Genomic DNA, 19,436 nt, shown 5'->3' on the forward strand with positions numbered 1-19,436 from the left:
GCTGACTTTGATTAGTTCATCTCTTCTCGGGAACCAGCATATCACCACCTTCCAAGAATAAAATAAGGTCCAGCATATAACACCATTTCTTTGCAAAATATCTAGCATGTCTTGTTCCTTTAGACTGAGCTAAAATTAATTTTGTTAAGAAAAAACATCCTTGGTCCATTTTTAAGTAGTACAAGCTGTGTAACATGACTGCAATACAGTATTCTCTCAATTATAGCAGGGGTTAGTAGGAACCATATTTCTATTTTATTATTTTTATATATTTTAAGCCATAAAACCCCTCCCCACTCTCTAACAAACCCTAATATAACCCTGTTATTCATTTTTAGACTAGAAAATGCTTAATTTACCACGAAAGAATTTAAATCTAAAAAATATAAACAAAGAAAATACCTACTGGCTACAGAAATGCACACTATAATGAAATTCCCATAATTTACAAGATGTAGGGGCCATAATAGTGTAAAAATACTCTCAGGTTACCCTTAAGCATCCTAGTTCACCTAAGGCAGGGTCTCAAACCTAAATGAACTGCCATCTCATTGGAGGGCTACTTCAAAAAAACAGAAACCACAAAGAAAACACCCACAAATATTCCTGACAATGTAGCGTTTGGTTTGTTCGTTTTTAAATTTCAAAAATTGTATAACAAGACAAAACTGCAAATATGAATGCATTTCCCCCCCTCTCACTCGTAACTAACCGATGCCTTTAATTGAACTACCAAATGAACACAATGGTCCTCTCTTTCTGGTCAGACACTTTGCAGCACTTCTGCTGTAATTTTGTTCATATTTAACAAAATAAAAATGCAGAAATAAGTGTTCACATTAGTTTTTTACTCTCACTGAACTAACAAAGCCAATCCCTCCACATGTTTGTACTCTCTTGTTACCTCGGCCAGGTCCGCGGCTCTGAACCGTGGTAATGACACCTCTGGCTAATACGTCGGGTTGTCGGGCTTGTAGCTTTACTGTCAGCGAACACAGTGTACAGTCGAGTCTTAACAGCTTTCTTACAACCAGGCACTCATTTTGGCGGCAGTGGTTATTATTATATTTACATGCAACAGCCAGATTATGCTAAATGAATATTAGGAAAGTAACTGGTACTTTGCAGAGTTCTAGCTAGCAGTATTCTAGCTCAACAAAAACAGTTAAAATTCAAATATGACACTTGAAGATAATGTATTTTGATATAAATACTATTTTTTTTACTAGTTATCATGTTACTTGTTCTAACATCAATCTAAAACTTAATATTTAACCGAATAAAACTTACCGCAGCAGCAAGAAAAAATGGCGACCGAGGATTCTGAAATGCGGAGCTCCACAGGAAATGAAGGTGTGGTCTAATTTAACACCCACAGTGTTAAAATGCAGTAACGACTAAAATCCACACTAACACTTTTCAGGAATCAACTCCCGATGTGTTATTTTAACTCGATTAAGTGTTGAACTAACTCGGAACTCTGCTGAATTCTACTAACACTGAAAAATCAACACTGGCATTTTTGCTGTGTAGCAATGCCCCTGACTGCGAGGCACTCGATTAATCATTAGCATTATTTTTGCCATTGTTATGCAACATTACACAACACGTAATCATGTGTGTGAACTTCAAGCCTTACAGCTGCTTTGTTTGAATACCCTGCGGATGCATGTGAGATTAAAAAAAGAAAAAAGAGGAAAAACACCGGAAATCGAAAGAGGAAGTTCATTTTACTGCCACCGGGTTCTAATAAATAACATGAAGCAGCTTTTGTTTGTCAGTTATGGAGCAGCTGAAGGTGCTTCACATCTTTACCCTTGGTAAGAAAATCTTCCTTTTCGTATAATGTTTTTCTTTATATTGTGCAGATCAAGAATATTATAGTTAACTAAAACTATATGTAAAAAATAAAGTCTTTTAGTTAACTAAACTAAAATAAAAATTTAGATGGAATATAATTAGTTTTAGTAGGAATTTTATTACAACTTGCCCGATGAGGCATTGAAACTTGAGTCTACAAGCCCGAGTGAACTGCTTTCAAAAGATTATGTTTGTTCATTGTAAGACCTGTAGTGATTTTCCTAAATCAATTAAAACTAAACTAAGTTGCATCATGTTCAAATAATAAAAAAGAAACTGAAATAAGAAATTAAACTCTGGAGGCTAAAGTGAAAATAAATTAAGAACATCCATCCATCCATTTGCTTCCGCTTATCCTTTTCAGGGTCGCGGGGGGCGCTGGAGCCTATACTAGCTGTCATAGGGCGAGAGGCGGGGTACAAAAGAAAAATTAAGAACAAAAAGTAAAAAGATACAAAACTATAATAACTCTGATACAGAAGCAGTATGAATGAATACATCTTTAAGACTCAGTTTTCATTTTTTTAATTTTATTTTTTATAAATGATAACATTTGTTACATTATTTTTAACTAACTTTATATCATAAGCAATCCCATGTTTTCCTCTTCATCAGTTTCTTGTCTCTTTGCGTCCTCCACACCTGCAGCAGGTAAGTTTCTTCTTATGTGTCTCATATGAATATTTCAACTTGAAGAAAATATTAAATACAGTTTATATTATGTGCTGATAGGTCAGATCAGACTAGCTGGGTCTGGGTCCACTCGGTGCTCTGGAAGGGTTGAAATCTATCACAGTGGCTCCTGGGGAACAGTCTGTGATGATGACTGGGACTTAAATGATGCAAAAGTGGTCTGTAGACAGCTGGGCTGTGGGACAGCAGTGGAGGCCACTGCATCTGCTGACTTTGGTGCAGGAAGTGGAGAAATCTGGCTTGATAATGTGGCCTGTTCAGGAAGTGAGAGTTCTCTAACTGCGTGTGAACACAGTGGATTTGGGACACACAACTGTGGACATGGTGAGGACGCTGGTGTTGTCTGTTCAGGTGAGATATTGTTCTAATAAATTGTGTTGAATAAATGTATCTTTCTCTGTTTAGATGAACAACTCTGTGACCCAGTCACTATAACTGGGCCAAACTGAATGACAAGAAGGAAAGTTGGGCTGGGTTATGCTGATTGGGTTTCTTTTGGTTTCTTCAGAATTTAAATGATACAAAGTATGTTATCTTTCATAATTATTATTGTTGGTAAATGTGTTTGATTTTTGCCATGGCCAAATAACAAAAAAGAAACACTAACACTCTTTAAGCAAATGTGCCTGTGACTAGGTCCTCATATCAGAGTATCCGGGTCTGGGTCCACTCGGTGCTCTGGAAGAGTAGAAATCTACCACAGCAGTGCGTGGGGAACAGTCTGTGATGATGACTGGGACTTAAGTGATGCTAAGGTGGTCTGTGGACAGCTGGGCTGTGGGACAGCAGTGGAGGCCACTTCATCTGCTCACTTTGGTCAAGGCACTGGAGAAACCTGGCTTGATAATGTGGCCTGTTCAGGAAGTGAAAGTTCTCTAACTGAGTGTGGACACAGAGGATTTGGGAAACACAACTGTGGACATGACGAGGACGCTGGTGTTGTTTGTTCAGGTGAGAAAAGGTATTACAGGTCATCATGTTCTTGTATAATATGCATTAAGTCTGACTTCAGTTTCAGGGAATATTAAAATATAGGAATGCCTTGTGCCTGATAGGTCTGATCAGATTATCTGGGTCTGGGTCCACTCGGTGCTCAGGAAGAGTAGAAATCTACCACAGGAAAAACTGGGGAACAGTCTGTGATGATGACTGGGACTTAAATGATGCAAAAGTGGTCTGCAGACAGCTCGGCTGCGGGACAGCAGTGGAGGCCACTGCATCTGCTCACTTTGGTCCAGGAAGTGGGAAAATCTGGCTTGATGACGTGGCCTGTTCAGGAAGTGAAAGTTCTCTAATTGAGTGTGGACACAGTGGATTTGGGACACACAACTGTGGACATGACGAGGACGCTGGTGTTGTTTGTTCAGGTGAGAAAAAATACACAAAACAACTTGATAAACTTAATTTTCTCCATCAATCATGTAAGGTACATGGGGTCAAAAGCAACAAATCAACCTGGACCCATCATGTTTCCTCCACTGTGCAGTGTTTGACATTTTTCTGTCAGTTTGCAGTATAGTGTGTTCTGTCAAGTTTTTCTTTAATGGTTTTTACTCAGGATTCAGTGGTTACTTGCCAGGGGAACTGTTTAAATAGATATGCATTTGCCATATACAAGCAGAGCACAAAAAGTGATCATTATTCTTTTTATTTTTTATTCTTTCATCTAACTAGTACACTGTTGATATCTCTTCATTTACAGACAGTTAATGTTTCAGATGCATGTCAAAGCTCTTTCAGATTATATTTCCAGCTTTCCCAGAGATCTGTTTTTGAGGCAACAATCGCATCAGCAGATGCATCGTGCAGATAACGAACTCAAAATAAGCGTAGCTTATCTTCACACCTTCAGTTTTGATTTGTAAATTAGCTGAGGCTCAGCTAAGGTTAGCATTTGGAGATGCTGTAGTGGGGTTTTACATACTTTTTCTAACCTACTGTACATGGAGCATTTTGATATTTAGCATGGTGTTATTAATATTTTGTCATCTAACTCCGTCTTGTCAAATGACAGAATCCTGTTCTAAGAGTACAAGCAGAAATGACAGTGTGGCTCACCACAGAGACCACATTCCTTTATTTTTATTTTTTATTTTTCCTGTCCCATTTGGTTCTTTAGCCGTCAGAATTGTTGTCTGAAGACCAACAAGGAGACCCAATGGATTTACTTTACCAAATGGATCATCACGGCCTTGCCGTATTGGTCCATTTGATCGACCTTTGTTGTTATTATTCATTTTATTTTATTTTATTTTCAGTTGTTACAGACGGGACAGACATGACTGAGGGATAGGAAAGGGAGAAAGAAAGATGAAGTAAAAGAAAAACAGAAGGGAAGAGGGACAGTGAGAGAGGGCACTTAAAAAGAGAAAGAAGAGGAAAAAAATCTCCTGGATCACCTGTTGAGAGAAAAAGAAGAGAAAACAAGCAAAAAAACAGAGCAACATACTAAACACAACACCATCACGTTAATCTAGCTAAGTGTAAACAGCAGTAAATACTAAATATTGAATGTTGTTGTGTAGCAAGCAGGACCAACAGCGCACAATGTGCTTGGAAATAGCAGACTATAAAGGTGTAGTTTATGTCTATGAACAGTGAACACCCTTGTGCACACCTGTGTGGATCAGCGCGCTTCTATTCAAAAGGTTTCCCCATGTAATGGTCTGCTAGAGGATGTAGAGAGCCATAGCCCCGCCCCCATGGCATGAAGCAGGCATGGAAGAGATCCAGGCCCCAGACATCCAGAGGCCCCAGAGTGCGAGAGCCCAAGAAGGACCACCGGAGGGGCATCCGTGCCACCCTCAAGAGCTGAAGAGAGACCACATTCCTAACATGTAATTGAAAATATATTTAAATGCACTGCAGCTGATTTGTACCAGCCTAAAATGTCCTCATGTAAAATGGTGAAACTACATTTTTATGCAAATAACTTGCGTATCAGCATGATTGATCAAGCATATTCACATAGATACATGGGCAGAAACACAAAAATGGCTCAAAACTAAACATCACAACACCTTCACATACTAACACACCCACACACAGTAAGTTACTCAGGCAAACAAGAAAAGCAGCAGCTGGTGTGTAGAGGAGATTTTAAACAATTCGGAGCACTGTTAAGTATGGGTGTCCATGGCTTTCTGCAAATTGTGCAGCTTTTACATGAGGATAACATCAACCAGTGAGGCTCTCTTTTCTTGACTCCTTTCCACTCTTAAAAACATTAAGGAAAAAAATAAACTGAAGGCAAGCAAACCCAACAAATCCAGGACTCTGCTTTGACACAACCAGCTTTAAGGCTTGGTGTACTTATAAACATAAAACTTTAACAAATTAGATGCAAAGAAACTGTCTTTGAGGAATTATGAAACAAAAACAAAACAGAAAAAAACCCCATTACATTAAACAGAGAACAGTGAGTCCGTTTTTTAGCGTGTATGTTTGGTGTTTTACTGTAAATTTCTTCTTGATTGTTTAGAGCAGGGCTCGGAAACCTATGGCTCGTGAGCCAGATGTGGCTGTTTTGATGGCTGCATCTGGCTCGCAGGCAAATCTTTAACAATAAAAGAAATATGATATTAAAACTATAAAACATTCCCATGTATTTCAATCAATTCATTTTCTACCGCTCATGTTGATGGTTGCGGATGGCTGGAGCTAACCACAGCTGTCCTCCGAGACAACACCAAATTTTTATTGGATAATGCGTAACATACATGGGTCATTGTGAGGTCAGGAAGTAAACTTCCTTCCTTTTAATCGAGTAGTCAGCTAGCCAATTGCAGAAACCCTTTTATCGAAGATGGCTAAAAGAAAAAAAGATGACGAATATCGTACTTTTCAGCAGGAATGGACAGAGGAATTCACCTATGTGGAGAGAGCAGGTTCTGCAGTGTGTCTAATATGCAATGATAAAATTGGATCGATGAAATGGTCAGATATAAAGCGCCACTTCGACACACGCCATACTACATTTGCATTGAAATATCCTGTAAGGGACAGCTTGATGTTGCTAGTTAACTTTTTGGCGACTTTTCAGATACAGACAAGATAATCAAACAAGTAAAAGATATGCCTCCGTCGGCAAAAACTGTTCACAATTGTACCACCATGATGGCAAATCAAATTGAGGCAACATAAGTGAAGGACATAATAATGGATTGCATTTATACAGCGCTTTTCGGGGCCCTCAAAGCGCTTTACAATTCCACTATTCATTCACTCTCACATTCATACACTGGTGGAGGCAGCTACAGCTATAGCCACAGCTGCCCTGGGGCAGACTGACAGAAGCGAGGCTACCATATCGCGCCATCGGCCCCTCTGGCCATCGCCCCTGGCTGTAGATAATATTACATCTGTGGGATGATTATTGGTAATTTCTTCTCTAATGAATAAAATTTTATTTGTGAAGAAGTTCATGAAGTCATTACTAGTTAACGTTAAAGGGATGGTTGGCTCAACAGAGCTCTGACTGTTTGTCAGCCTGGCTACAGAGCTGAAGAGAAACCTGGGGTTGTTCTTATTTTCTTCAATCAGTGATGAATAGTAAGATGTTCTGGCTTTGCGGAGGGCTTTCTTATAAAGCAGCAAACTATTTCTCCAGGCTAAATGATGATCCTCTAAATTTGTGACACGCTATTTCCTCTCCAGCTTACAAGTTATCTGCTCGTATCTGCTCATAGGCGGCTTACGAGCAGATAACTCATAGGCAGTTATCTGCCTAAAGCAGATAACTATAATTCTCCGTGGTTTGAGAATTATACCACGGAGTCAAATACTTCTGATTAGAGACCTTAGTTTTCACAGGAGCTACAGTATCCAGAGTCGTACGTAGTGAGGAGGTAAAATTATAATAATCGACCTCTGTTGGAGTAGCGTTCAGGTAGCTGCTCTGCTCTATGTTGGTACAGGGCATTGAAGATGATAACAGTGGGTGGATTATATTCTTAAACTTAGTTACAGCGCTTTCAGAAAGACATCTGCTGTGATAAAGTGATAAAGGGTTTTCAGGAAACACTGTTAAATGTTCAGTTTCTATGCCATATGTTAAAACAAGATCTAGAGTGTGATTAAAGTGGTGGGTGGGTTCTTTCTTTACATTTTGAGAGAAGCCAATTGAGTCTAATAACAGATTAAATGCCATGTTGAGGCTGTCATTTTTAGCATCTACATGGATGTTAAAATCACCCACAATAATTATTTTATCTGAGCTTCATTTAAACTAACATAATCATCCTGCTGCAACCAGGTTTCTGTAAGGCAGAGTAAATCGATTTGTTGATCAATTATTAAGTCATGTACTAACAGAGACTTGGAGGAGAGAGACCTAATATTTAATCATCCACATTTCACTGTTTTACTCTTTGGTTCAGATGTGGATACTGTATTGTTCTTTCTTTGTGATTTTTTTTTATGTTTAAGTTGTTTATTGCTGGTTTTTAGTTTGTTTTATGTCTGTTTGGGAGCTGACACAGTCTCTATGGAGATGGGGTTTGGGGGGGGTGTAACCTGTACGAAACATTATTTAACAAGAGTCTTAACTCTAATTAACCTGTGAAGTAAAACAAATTTCTTAGAATTCACCTCATCCCATATCTTGTGTTTTAAAATTTCTGAATACATATTTTAATTTAACAAACTTTCGCTAAGCCTACCTGGGGTTGAAAGTCCTGATAAATGTGTGGCGTTTCAGCGGGTACACCGGCTTGCGCGAGTGTTTCGCTTTACACTACATTCAGTCATCCACCCATTGACACACTGGTGATGGCAGCTACATTGTAACCACAGCTTCCCTGGGGCGCACTGACAGAGGCGAGGCTGCCGGACACTGGCACCACCGGGTCCTCTGACCACCACCAGTAGGCAACGGGTGAAGTGTCTTGCCCAAGGACACAACGACCGAGACTGTCAAAGCTGGGGCTCGAACTGGCAACCTTCTGATTACAAGACGAACTGCAAACTCTTGAGCCACGATCACCCACGATAATCTCCCAAATTTAGGACTACAAGTTAAAAAAGAACTAACAGAAATAAAATGCACTTCAGCTAAATACTTTTACAATTTATTTTTTATAGCCACAGGTTGCCGACCCCTGCCCTAAGCCATTAGATGATGCATTCGCTGACACCTTGCATTCACAGCTTGGGTCATACATGGCTAACACTGGTGATGTCACCTTGTGTTCCAGGTCAAGAAACACTCAGCAGTTTCTCTTAGATAGGTCTCTTTCTTAAACAGAAGCCTGTCATGCTTAACTTTTGAGAATATAAGTAAATCTTTCTTTAAAAGAACTCTGTCCTGCTTAACTTAAAATCATATAAATTAATAGAAAGCAACAGAACAAAAATATTCTTGTAACTGTGCACATATAGTGCATTTAGTACAATTGGCTTCAGTTGAGGTATTATTTCAGCTTTTCTAATGCTAATCAGCTGCTCCTGTTTGTAAACCCGCTTGTTCCCATGATTACGCATCTTAACTCATCATCATTATTAATCTATGTATTACTTTTATGTATTAGTCATCTATTTGTTGTAATCATCTATCCTTGCAGTTGTTTATTACACAAATTAAATTATATTATCACACTTCTGGCCACATAGCGCTGATATTCACTGCACATGCCCATATTAACCTTAACCAGAGGGTTTAAAAAATAAACCAGTGTTTACATACCATATCTGCTTCTGCCGTGGCCTGGTGGACAAGAAATTGGTTAAGGGTTCCCCGAGCTTTCACGTCCCTCATGTTCTTCATGTGCCCACCACTAGAAGCATGCCTATGGAAAAAGTGCGCCGGCACACAGTGCAGTGCGCTTTATAGGTGTTATCGTACACTTTTCCAGCCAGGTGTTTTCCTTTTCCCATTCCTCCCTGTACTTTTGCAGCCTATTTTTCTTTCTCTGAGGGGAACAAACATTGCTGCTCTAATGCTGGACTTACACTGTGCGATTTTTGGCCCATTTTGAGCCGATTTTTGAGTCATGCGACCGATTTGGTGATCGGCCCAATTTTGGCCTTCATCGTGCATCGTGTAGTATATGTGGGGTAACGAGAAGCGATTAACTCCTCAAGCAGCTCCCGATCATCAATCGCTCGTGAGCCGCTCACACTGCTCACGCGCAAACACGTAAACGTCGGTGAAAAAGATGGAGCAGCACGGCAGTGCAGCGTGTGAACTGGACACAAGCGATGGAGGCACAACTTGTAGAACTTTGGAAAGCTCATCCGAGCCTTTTCGATGTGGCATCACAAAATTATCACGACCACAACAACCGTGAAAATAGTTGGATTTACATTGCTGCTCAGTCACAGCTGCCTGATCATGTTTTTCATTAGCAATTTAGCAAAGTTGATGGTGGTGGTGTGTCTGTGTGAGTGAAAGACAGAGAGAGAGAGCGACAGATTTTCTGTTATAACCTTCATGTTATGGAGGCACAGTGTGCGCACTCAGGTCGCATCAGAGCATCGGGTGAGACCCTGCATCGTGACCTACCAACTTCTAACCCCTGCGCGTCAATCGTGCAGTTTGAAAATTGCACAGTGTCTGCCCAGCTTTAGGTGTACTGTCGTCCGAGACTTGCACCGCAGTGTCGGCGTTTGTTTCCCTGTTGGCCACGCTTCTTGTTGTGGTCATCTGTTGTCTTCCTGTATTTTCTCTGTAAGCGGCCTTTCCTCGACCAATGAGATGAGCAGTAATCTGAATTGTCATACTCGAATTGCCATAAGTGTGCTGTCAGCTCATTGGTCACAAAGCAGGAGAGGGGCTGGGAATTATGTTTTCAAACAAAGCGTTAATTCCATTAAAAGTTATAGACTACTTTTGATTCTCACTGTATTACGGGACAAAGTGCGTCCCTTATTAGCTCAATACGGGACGTGTACTTTTGTTTCTAAATACGGGACGATTCAGTTTTTTAAGGGACGGTTGGCAACCCTAATGGTAAATGGACTAGTTCTTATATAGCGCTTTTCCACTCTTCTGAGCACTCAAAGCGCTTTACACAACTTGTGCATTCACCCATTCACACAAGCACAACTGACATTCACACACATTCATACTCCGATGAATGCATCGGAGAGCAATTTCGGGTTAGTATCTTGCCCAAGGATATTTGGCATGCAGACTAGGGGAAGCCGGGAATCGAACCACCAACCTTCCAATCAGTAGATGACCTGCTCTACCACCTGAGCTACAGCCACAATGACAATTGCTATACACTTTACATCAGATGACCACTTTGGTTGCAAGATTCAGATGATTATTTATTAAAAGATAGAGAATTAAAATGACAATAAGAAAGAAAAGTATTTCTTTGTGCCCCTCTTTCCCTGGTAATGTGTCTGCAACCACAGTTGCAGACACATGATCTGGGCCACCAAAGGGTCGTCATTCTTTGCGGTATGTGGGCCATATGTAAGTTGTGTGCAGCCACGGGCCAGTTGCAAGCACACTGCTGGCCCTCTGCTGGCCCTGAACAGGTTCAGCTCTGGACCCAGATGTCAGCCTAATGTCTACCTTAATCAAGCCATGTAATAACAACATGTGCATAATAGTGCAAAAGTAAAATGACAAAACTCTGATCAGACAGTGAATGGACTGACTCTTATACAGCACTTTTCTATTCTCCCAGATTGCTCAACATGCCACATTTACCCAATCACACACTTTCTCTAAACTGAGCGCTTCCTAACTACATTCATACACATTCAGACTTGACACTAACCTTCCGATCAGTGGGTGACATGCTCTACCTCCTGAGCTACAGCTACGCACTGGCAAAGATGAGCAAACCATAACTAGGTTTTGGCTAAAGTGTACACTCACAAACCTGTCAAACCTGCATTTGTAATGTTGGCTACCATAGCAGTATAGTATTGCAACATGGCATTTGAGTCTTCTAACTAAAATAGGAACATAAATATTGCCATCATTGCCAGACCTGGCCCACATCTGGTTGACATGCAGCCATGACACCGGTCAGTCAGAAATGCCAGCTTGATGCCAGATCCGGGCCAGACCCATTTTTCTATGGGTCTGGGTCACATGAACCAAATCACAATCGAGCCAGATATGGCATTCCAACCGCTATGGACAGCGCAATCTATGCCAGGCCTGGCCCATATCTGGATGACATACGTCTTATCATGCCAGAAGTCAGCCAGCAGTGCAGGCTTGATACCAGATCCGGGCCAGACCTGCTTGCGATGTGGGAAGGACCTCTCCTGGTTTCATCTTCAGGACTCCAGTTGCTGGATGCTGAACGTCGTGCTCGGCCCCGCTGACACCACCAGTCTCGCCCCCTAGCTGCCATCCTAACTAATTACACTGATTGGTTCCGTTAACATCCATCCATCCATTCGCTTCCGCTTATCTTTTTCAGGATTTCGTGGGGCACTGGAGCCTATCCTAGCTGTCATAGGGCAAGAGGCGGGGTACACCCTGGACAGGTCGCCAGTCTGTCGCAGGGCTAACACACAGAGACAGACAACCATTCGCGCTCACATTCACTTCCGCATTCACACCGGTTCCGTTAACATCCTGCTGTGGAATGCAATTACACCGCAGATGTAACCTAACTCTGACCATGAAACCACAACCACTGTGCACCAGTCACACACTGTTCTTTACTTTAAATCCACCACATTATAGCAAATTAACCTGTTTATCCTGCAAAACACAATTTCGTATGTACTGGCTCAATGTCCGTTTTAAAAACATGAGGACTTACATGTAAGCTTTACATTTCCAGTTTATCAAATCCCACTGAGACCTTCAAATCTAACCTCTGTTCGTCTTGTCCAATCTTTCTTATCTTTCTCCAACTCTGGGTGAGATTTATTTCTCTACCTGCGAAATAAAGTAGCTGGACCTTTAGCTAGCAATACACTGTGAGACAAACTGCTCACAAACAGTTTGTGTGTTTGCTGATGTTTGTTGAGCTGATAAAAATGTTGCATTTGAAATGACCTGACACTTAAAAAGTCACTCCCCTCATTTTCATTCCTCTTCAGTAGGGCTAGCTAGATACTGCAACTGCAACTTACAGACACCTACAGTCGTTTCAGTGTTGTGCAAAAAAACATAAAAAAATAAACATAAAATAAACCACTGTCCCACTTTTAACCCATAAACGTTGGCCAATGCCATCTCTCTTTCTCTCTCTTTACCTCTCTTGCCATCCCTGGTGATTAATAAATGAACAGGACTGCCTTTCAAGTGTCACTGTCTAGGTTTAAACTGGTGTCATAAAGGCTAGCGGTAACAAACAATAAGTCCCCCCAAATGCGTTAAACCAGAGATAAAGAGCAAGTTTAGAAAATGTAAGGAGTAGAAAGTACAGATATTTGTTTAAAAATGTAGGGAGTAAAAGTAAAAAGTAGTCAGAAAAAAAGTACTTAAGTACAATTTTCAGGTATCTGTACTTAAGTACAGTAACAAAGTATTTGTACTTTGTTACTTCCCACCTCTAGTGTTATTATACTGTCTATGCTTGGAAAGAGCCAAAGTTGTGTTAGCAGTTTCTGTCCCAGATACCATCAAGCTCTCATCTTTTCTAAACTGGATTTTATTGCCAGCAGACATGGTATTGATTCATGTAGAGCTTGAGAAGGGAAAGTGGAGGTGATAGTGGGTTGCAAAGTGGCTTGCAGTGAGAATGTCACTAAAGAGAATTACCAGTTGGATATGTAAACTGGTATCAGTTGAGCCATATGGATTGTTATTGGGATTAGCTGAGGACATCGGTGTAGCTTGACTTTGTGATCTATTAAAACTAACACTATTCTTTTTTTTTCTTTTCTTTTTTTTTTTGTTAGTGAGTCTCCCAAAACCCAGCATCTCTGTAAATGAAGGTCAGGTTAGCTGGGGTCAGAATATCAGCATCACTTGTTCCGTCTCATCTGAGTTCTTAGATGGAACTTTCACCCTCAAGAAAACCTCAAGTAATTTCAGTCAGACTGAAACAGGATCCAGATCTGCTACCTTCAATATCCACAGAGTGGACTTCAGTGATGATGGACTGTACCAGTGTCAGTATGAGAAACGCATTTCAAGTAACACATTCAGCTCCCCCCTCAGTGACTCTGTCAGAATCTCTGTTACTGGTAAGAAGAAATACACTTTCCTGAACATCATGTTTCATTTGTTTTCTATAAGTAGGGTGCTCAGTGAGCTACAACAAATGTATTATTGTGCTGGTGTTGTGTGTCTCTTTTCAGTAATCTTTCCAAAACCCAATATCTCCATCAGTCCTGCTGGTGAGGTGACCTGGGGTCAGAACATTGGAATCACTTGTTCAATCTCAACTCAAACTTTAGGTGGAACGTTCATTCTGATGAAAACATCAGATTCATTCAACAGGACCCAAAACTCAAACACAAACTCTGCTACCTTCAATATTCCTGAAGTAGACTTTGATGATGAGGGATTGTACCAGTGTCAGTATCAGGAAAGCGGCCCAAGTCAACAATTTTACTCCCCAACAAGTGACTCTGTTAGGCTCTCTGTTACAGGTAAGAAAACAAATACAAGTATGATCATAAATAATCAATAGCAATGCTTATAAGAGGATACTGCAGTAGTTCTTTCTTGTATTTAGAACAGCAGCTCTTTTTTTCATAAAATTTCTGGGTGGCTGACAAAATGCTCTCAAAGCCCACAGTACTCAGGACGAAACACAGACTACTGGAAACAAACTATTACACACTGTAGAGCATTTAGCAGCTAAAGAGCTAAATGTTAAGTTGAGGCCTAAAAGAGTGAATGCTGGACTTCCGTCCTTAATCCCAATGTCACTTTCACACAGTGAGACTGCAGAGGCCCAGCATCTCCTTGACGTCTCCGAATGCAGGACTTGTCTGGGGTCCTGAAGGTGCACAGATCACCAGGGGTTACAGCTTTGTCCTCACCTGTTCCATTAACTCCACATTTTCCAGTGGACATTTTATTCTGAGCTTCTCTGGCTCCAACCTCACAGAGCCAGCAGTCAACAACTCAGCCTCATTTAGTTTCCCTGTAGCTGAGTATGAACATCAGGGCAACTACAGCTGTGTGTACGAGGTCACAGTGTCCACACGGACATTCAGATCTGCTGTAATTGCACCAATTAGTGTCATCATTAAGTACAGTAAGTACAGTATTTACACATACATAAATTACACAGTTTATGCTTTTTTATTTTTTAATTACAAACAAATAATAAGAAATGTCACTGTGACAAATCTTCTGTGCACACTGTGTATCTGTATTTCTCAGGCTTCTCTGTTCATTCTGTTAATTTCTGAATGTTTACATTTAAAACCAGAAAGAGAAGAAGCAGATGTAAAGGAGGAGACTGTTCCAGTATAGAAACAAACGTGAATAGAAACAGAAAGATATGAGTCTGAAGTTTCCAAAAAAAACAAAAACAAATGCAGTAATCAGTCTTTTCAGAGTAATCCTGTGCTAGGGTGTACTTCATAGCAAAAATTACTCCATTTGTCAAGGGAGAAACTGGCAAGAATGTACCAGGGGGCCGATCCGACCTGCCCCAGATGTAAACAGGTGCCAGCCAACTTATGCCACATGTTCTGGTCTTGTTCCAGGCTGAAAGACGTTTGGGCTAACATCTTTAGAACATTCTCATTCATTTCTAATAAGGATATGGAACCAATGCCTCTGACATCCATCTTTGGTGTGGCACCGAGGGAAACTCAACTAACAGCCTCTCAGAGCAAGGCAATAGCATTCGCCTCATTGCTGGCTGGGAGACTGATTCTATTTAACTGGATAAAGGCAACACCGCCATCCCATAAACGCTGGGTGGAGGAGGTGATGGCACACCTCAAATTAGAACATCTCAGATTTACTATACAGGGCAACACCAAGAAATTCTTTCAGGTCTGGCAGCCTTTCATTTCCTATTTTGAAGATGAGTTTCCGTCCACTCCATGACTGGCAACTTCCCCCCCCCCCCCCTTTTTTTTTTTTCCCTTCCTCTGTCTGGGTATAGTTTTGTCTTACACTGTGTGGTAGGACTTGAGTTCGAGCTTTTCTGTATGAATGGTGTGCTTTCTGAAAACTCAATAAAAACACTTTGATTATTATTCATAGCAAAAATTAGACAAACACTGGAATAGGATAAAATGATTGATAAGAATAAGATACTGTACATAATAGAATAGAATCAAATAATATACTGCATACAATAGAATAAAAATAGAATAAACTTTCTTAACCATCTTTCCTGTTTTAGCTTTCTCTCAGTCTGGACATTATACTGTCTGTCATCAGCAGAATTCTCAGTAATCACTAGTGAACCACAGTAAAGTTTTGAGACAGTCTGTTAAGACTGTTTAAACTTGTAAATAACTGCTTACATTAAATTGATGAAAATGATTTTATGTTTTTTACTGGTTTCATCTAATTGAATTAATTTAGCCTTTCTTTCTTTTGGTGCTGGGGACGCTGTCATATTTTTACAACTACTTTTAGTAAGTAAGTAGGTTTTTAAGTTGAGCGTGTAGCAGAGGTGGGACCAAGTCATTGTTTTGCAAGTCTCAAGTAAGTCTCAAGTCTTTATCCTCAAGTCTCAAGTCAAGTCTCAAGTAATGTCAGGCAAGTCAGAGTCGAGTCTCAAGTCACTGGTGTAAAAGTCCGAGTCAAGTCACAAGTCTGAAACTTTGAATTTCAAGTCCTTTCGAGTCTTTAAAAAAAAACAAACGAAAAAAGAATGTTGCAGTTATGCTAAATGTAAATATTAGACCATGTAATTTTAAAATCTGTGTTTTTCTCAACACATGACAAAATAGTGAACTTAGAAAATATACACAAATTGTGAAATTGCACCTCTTTAAAATGCAGCTCAATTAAACCTAGCTCCAAGAATAATTTTCACCGACAGTTCTGAGATAAGCTGCATGTTATTCTTGGATGCGGTTGTAGGACCGGCTTTAAAATCGCATGACAAAAATATCATACACATTAAAAAAAACTGTATCACCAACGTAGCCTGGACAACATTTGCTAGTTAGATGAAGTCAGCTATCTCATCGTAGCATATTTATATGCATATTTATAATTATACGCTTCTTGGAGTGAGCGCATACACTCATGAAGTTTAGTAACTTCAGGTCACTGCAACAAGCCCAGGTACAGTTTACCGACGGATGGATACAGGACCTTGAAATGCACCGTGTAGAACGAAAGACCATCGTACGTATCATAAGTTTACCAGTCTCACAAACTGTCGTCAGAAATACACATTCCTTAACCGTTTATTAATAGGACCTTTGAGCTCAACGATAATTAATTAGTAGTGGAAATAATTTCTGGTACGCGTTACAGAAATGTAGCAGTGACAATAATACTGTATGCTGTAATCGTACTGGGCAATTAGTGATACAAAAACCTGTTTTATCCTGTGAATAAAAGTATATGTTTTTGTCAATGTACCATAATAACAGAAGCGAAACGCAATATTGTGTCAGGACAATTCACTATTTATGCACAATAAATAAAGGAGCATAGCGCGACAATTTCTGTTCTTGCTTGTAACCTATATCACCAATTATGTTATGAAAATGACGTATTAACTACTAAAAAACACTGACCTTCGTGTAAATGCTTGGAGCAGACTAACCTGTGAGCTGGAGTGTTCTGGGACGTTATATTTGATCTTTGAATGGCTGCAATCCAGGCCATCCGTCGCGTCTTTGTTACTTCGGAAACATGAACAATTTCTCTTCAACGACATAATCCGATAACAACCGATCTCTTTACCCGTCGGCTTCCCGTGGCTGTCATGCGACCGGCTATTGCAGTTAATGATACAACAGCTTCTTGACATTTTTGTGTTTCTTTTTATCGCTGTATAACTGATTTTAATTGAAAGCCTGCGTGAGCTAGTACCGCTTGCCACGAGTTCCCAGAATCCTTTGCGGTTCTACCCGTGAATGACGTCACATTTTCAATCTCTATATAATATGCATGTTAAATTTTATATTTGGGGTAAAATATCAAGTCTTTTCAAGTAAACCGGTTCAAGTCCAATTCAAGTCCCAAGTCATTGGTGTAAAAGTCCAAGTCAAGTCACAAGTCTTAGAACATTTTTTCAAGTCAAGTCTAAAGTCATAAAATTAATGACTCGAGTCTGACTCGAGTCCAAGTCATGTGACTCGAGTCCACACCTCTGGCGTGTAGTGTTGACTGTTGACTGTGTATCTGCTCCTGCTGAGCATAGTGTTCTGTAGCCAAACTCTTGAAACTAGACTGGTGTGAATGACATACGATGTGGCTGAAAACTACATGCTCTCGACTGAAACATAAATGAGAAGTAGTTTTTATGGATAAACTGATCAAATTTTCTCTTCCTAGTGTCTTTGATGATGCTGGTGTCCTCGGTATCTGTTGGAGTCCTGCTGCTGCTCCTGCTGCTGCCATTAGTGATGTGGCTGCTGTGCAGAAGACCACGAGCAACCAAGCAGCCTGGAATCCTCGTCCAAAGTCAAAGTGTGTGCTCACCAGGACACACAATTATTAAATAATTATTCATCACATTGTTTACATGTTCATACATATTACAAATTTGCATTGTTTTCCCTTACTTGTGTTTCAGTGTCTGTCAGAGTCAGGAATAATTATATCAATGCAGATGAAGAGGATGATGAGGAGGACTATGTGAATGTTGATGCAGTGGAAACTAATGAAAAAAGCAAAGAAGTTGCAGTACTGGATGAAGAAGCGAGTGATGATTATGATGACCCAGTGAGTGATGAAGATCATGATTATGAGGAAGTGAGCCCAAATGACAATTACAACAAGCCCAAGGAGGCCTGTGTGAGCGTAGACGGTCACAGGGAAGATGAAGGGGAAACTAGTGATGAAGAAGACAACTATGAGAACATATCCTCACCATCATTAGGTGTGGAAAATGATAAGGAAGAGGAAACTAGTGATGAAGAGAACGACTATGAGAATGTATCCTCACCATCAACAGTTCATTATCATTTATAATGACCTGAACTTCATAAACATCCGAAATACAACCACATAAAAAATGTTCATAAGGCTACGTCCACACGTACCTGGGTATTTTTGAAAACGCAGATTTTTCTATGCGTTTGCACCTTTCGTCCACACGTAAACGCCGTTTTCGGTCATTGAAAACTGAGATTTTTAAAAACTCCTGCCAGGGTGGATATTTTCAAAAACTCGGTTTTTGCTATTACGTGTGGACGAGATAAACAGAGAAAACGCAGCGTTAAAGGTGTGCACCTTTTTTGACGTCACACTGTGCGCCACATTATTGTTTCAGTGAAATGAATTTCTACAATGGCGGATTTAGACAAAATGTTACTGTTAATTTTACTCTCTGCAGTGTTTAAATGCTTACATATACACACACAGTTACTGTCCCTCCACACATACGACTCAGTTCTGCTTCTATGCGCCATCTTTGTTTACTCTTTCCTGCCCAGGCTTATTGACTTCTGATTGGCCAACATTTCTACACAGATAGGAATATAGCGCCACCTGCTACACTGGCATGTTTATAGAAGCGTTTCACTTCGTTTTTGGCTTTATGTGTGGACGGGATTTTTTATAAACGAAAACAGAAAATCTTCGTTTTCAAAAATACCCGTGGACGTGTGGACGTAGCCTAAGTGTTGACAATAAATGATGGCAAGATTGGTCAGCTTGAGATTTCACAGTAAGCTGCAGTAACACCAGAGGAATATATTTTATTTCAAGCCAACATGAAAATAATCACAGGAACGTTTTTAAACATTCATTATTAACCTATTACATTTATATCCATATTTACCACTGAATAATTGCTCGATGATGTCTTTTTCCATAACTTCTCTTTTGGGTTTAGTGTTCTATGAGTCATTGA

At 40.1% G+C, this 19,436-nt stretch overlaps 1 protein-coding gene across 1 annotated transcript; it reads left to right on the forward strand.

Moving 5' to 3' along the window:
- The first annotated feature begins 1,783 nt into the window (after positions 1–1,783).
- LOC147331699 (uncharacterized) lies at positions 1,784–19,436 on the forward strand. The gene is made up of 10 exons (XM_086290448.1): positions 1,784–1,820; positions 2,476–2,511; positions 2,593–2,904; positions 3,190–3,504; positions 13,378–13,665; positions 13,780–14,073; positions 14,367–14,687; positions 17,915–18,049; positions 18,156–18,517; positions 19,419–19,436. Exons 1-10 carry the CDS (start codon positions 1,784–1,786, stop codon positions 19,434–19,436), a joined length of 2,118 nt encoding a protein of 705 aa, XP_086146574.1.

Source organism: Aulonocara sp. 'chitande type north' Nkhata Bay, linkage group LG4, assembly GCF_057382095.1.
Source record: "Aulonocara sp. 'chitande type north' Nkhata Bay isolate Kocher_YH1m ecotype deep benthic linkage group LG4, A_spYH_male_GT1.1, whole genome shotgun sequence".
Classification (NCBI taxonomy): domain Eukaryota; kingdom Metazoa; phylum Chordata; class Actinopteri; order Cichliformes; family Cichlidae; genus Aulonocara; species Aulonocara sp. 'chitande type north' Nkhata Bay.

What these genes read in the sequence shown, in the direction of transcription:
- LOC147331699 (XM_086290448.1), top strand. Translation starts at nt 1,784, where the DNA reads ATGGAGCAGCTGAAGGTGCTTCACATCTTTACCCTTG. An exon ending in CGCTGGTGTTGTTTGTTCAG is followed by an intron (nt 3,505 to 13,377) that starts GTGAGAAAAGGT and finishes TTTTTTTGTTAG; the next exon opens with TGAGTCTCCCAAAACCCAGC. An exon ending in TGTTAGGCTCTCTGTTACAG is followed by an intron (nt 14,074 to 14,366) that starts GTAAGAAAACAA and finishes ACTTTCACACAG; the next exon opens with TGAGACTGCAGAGGCCCAGC.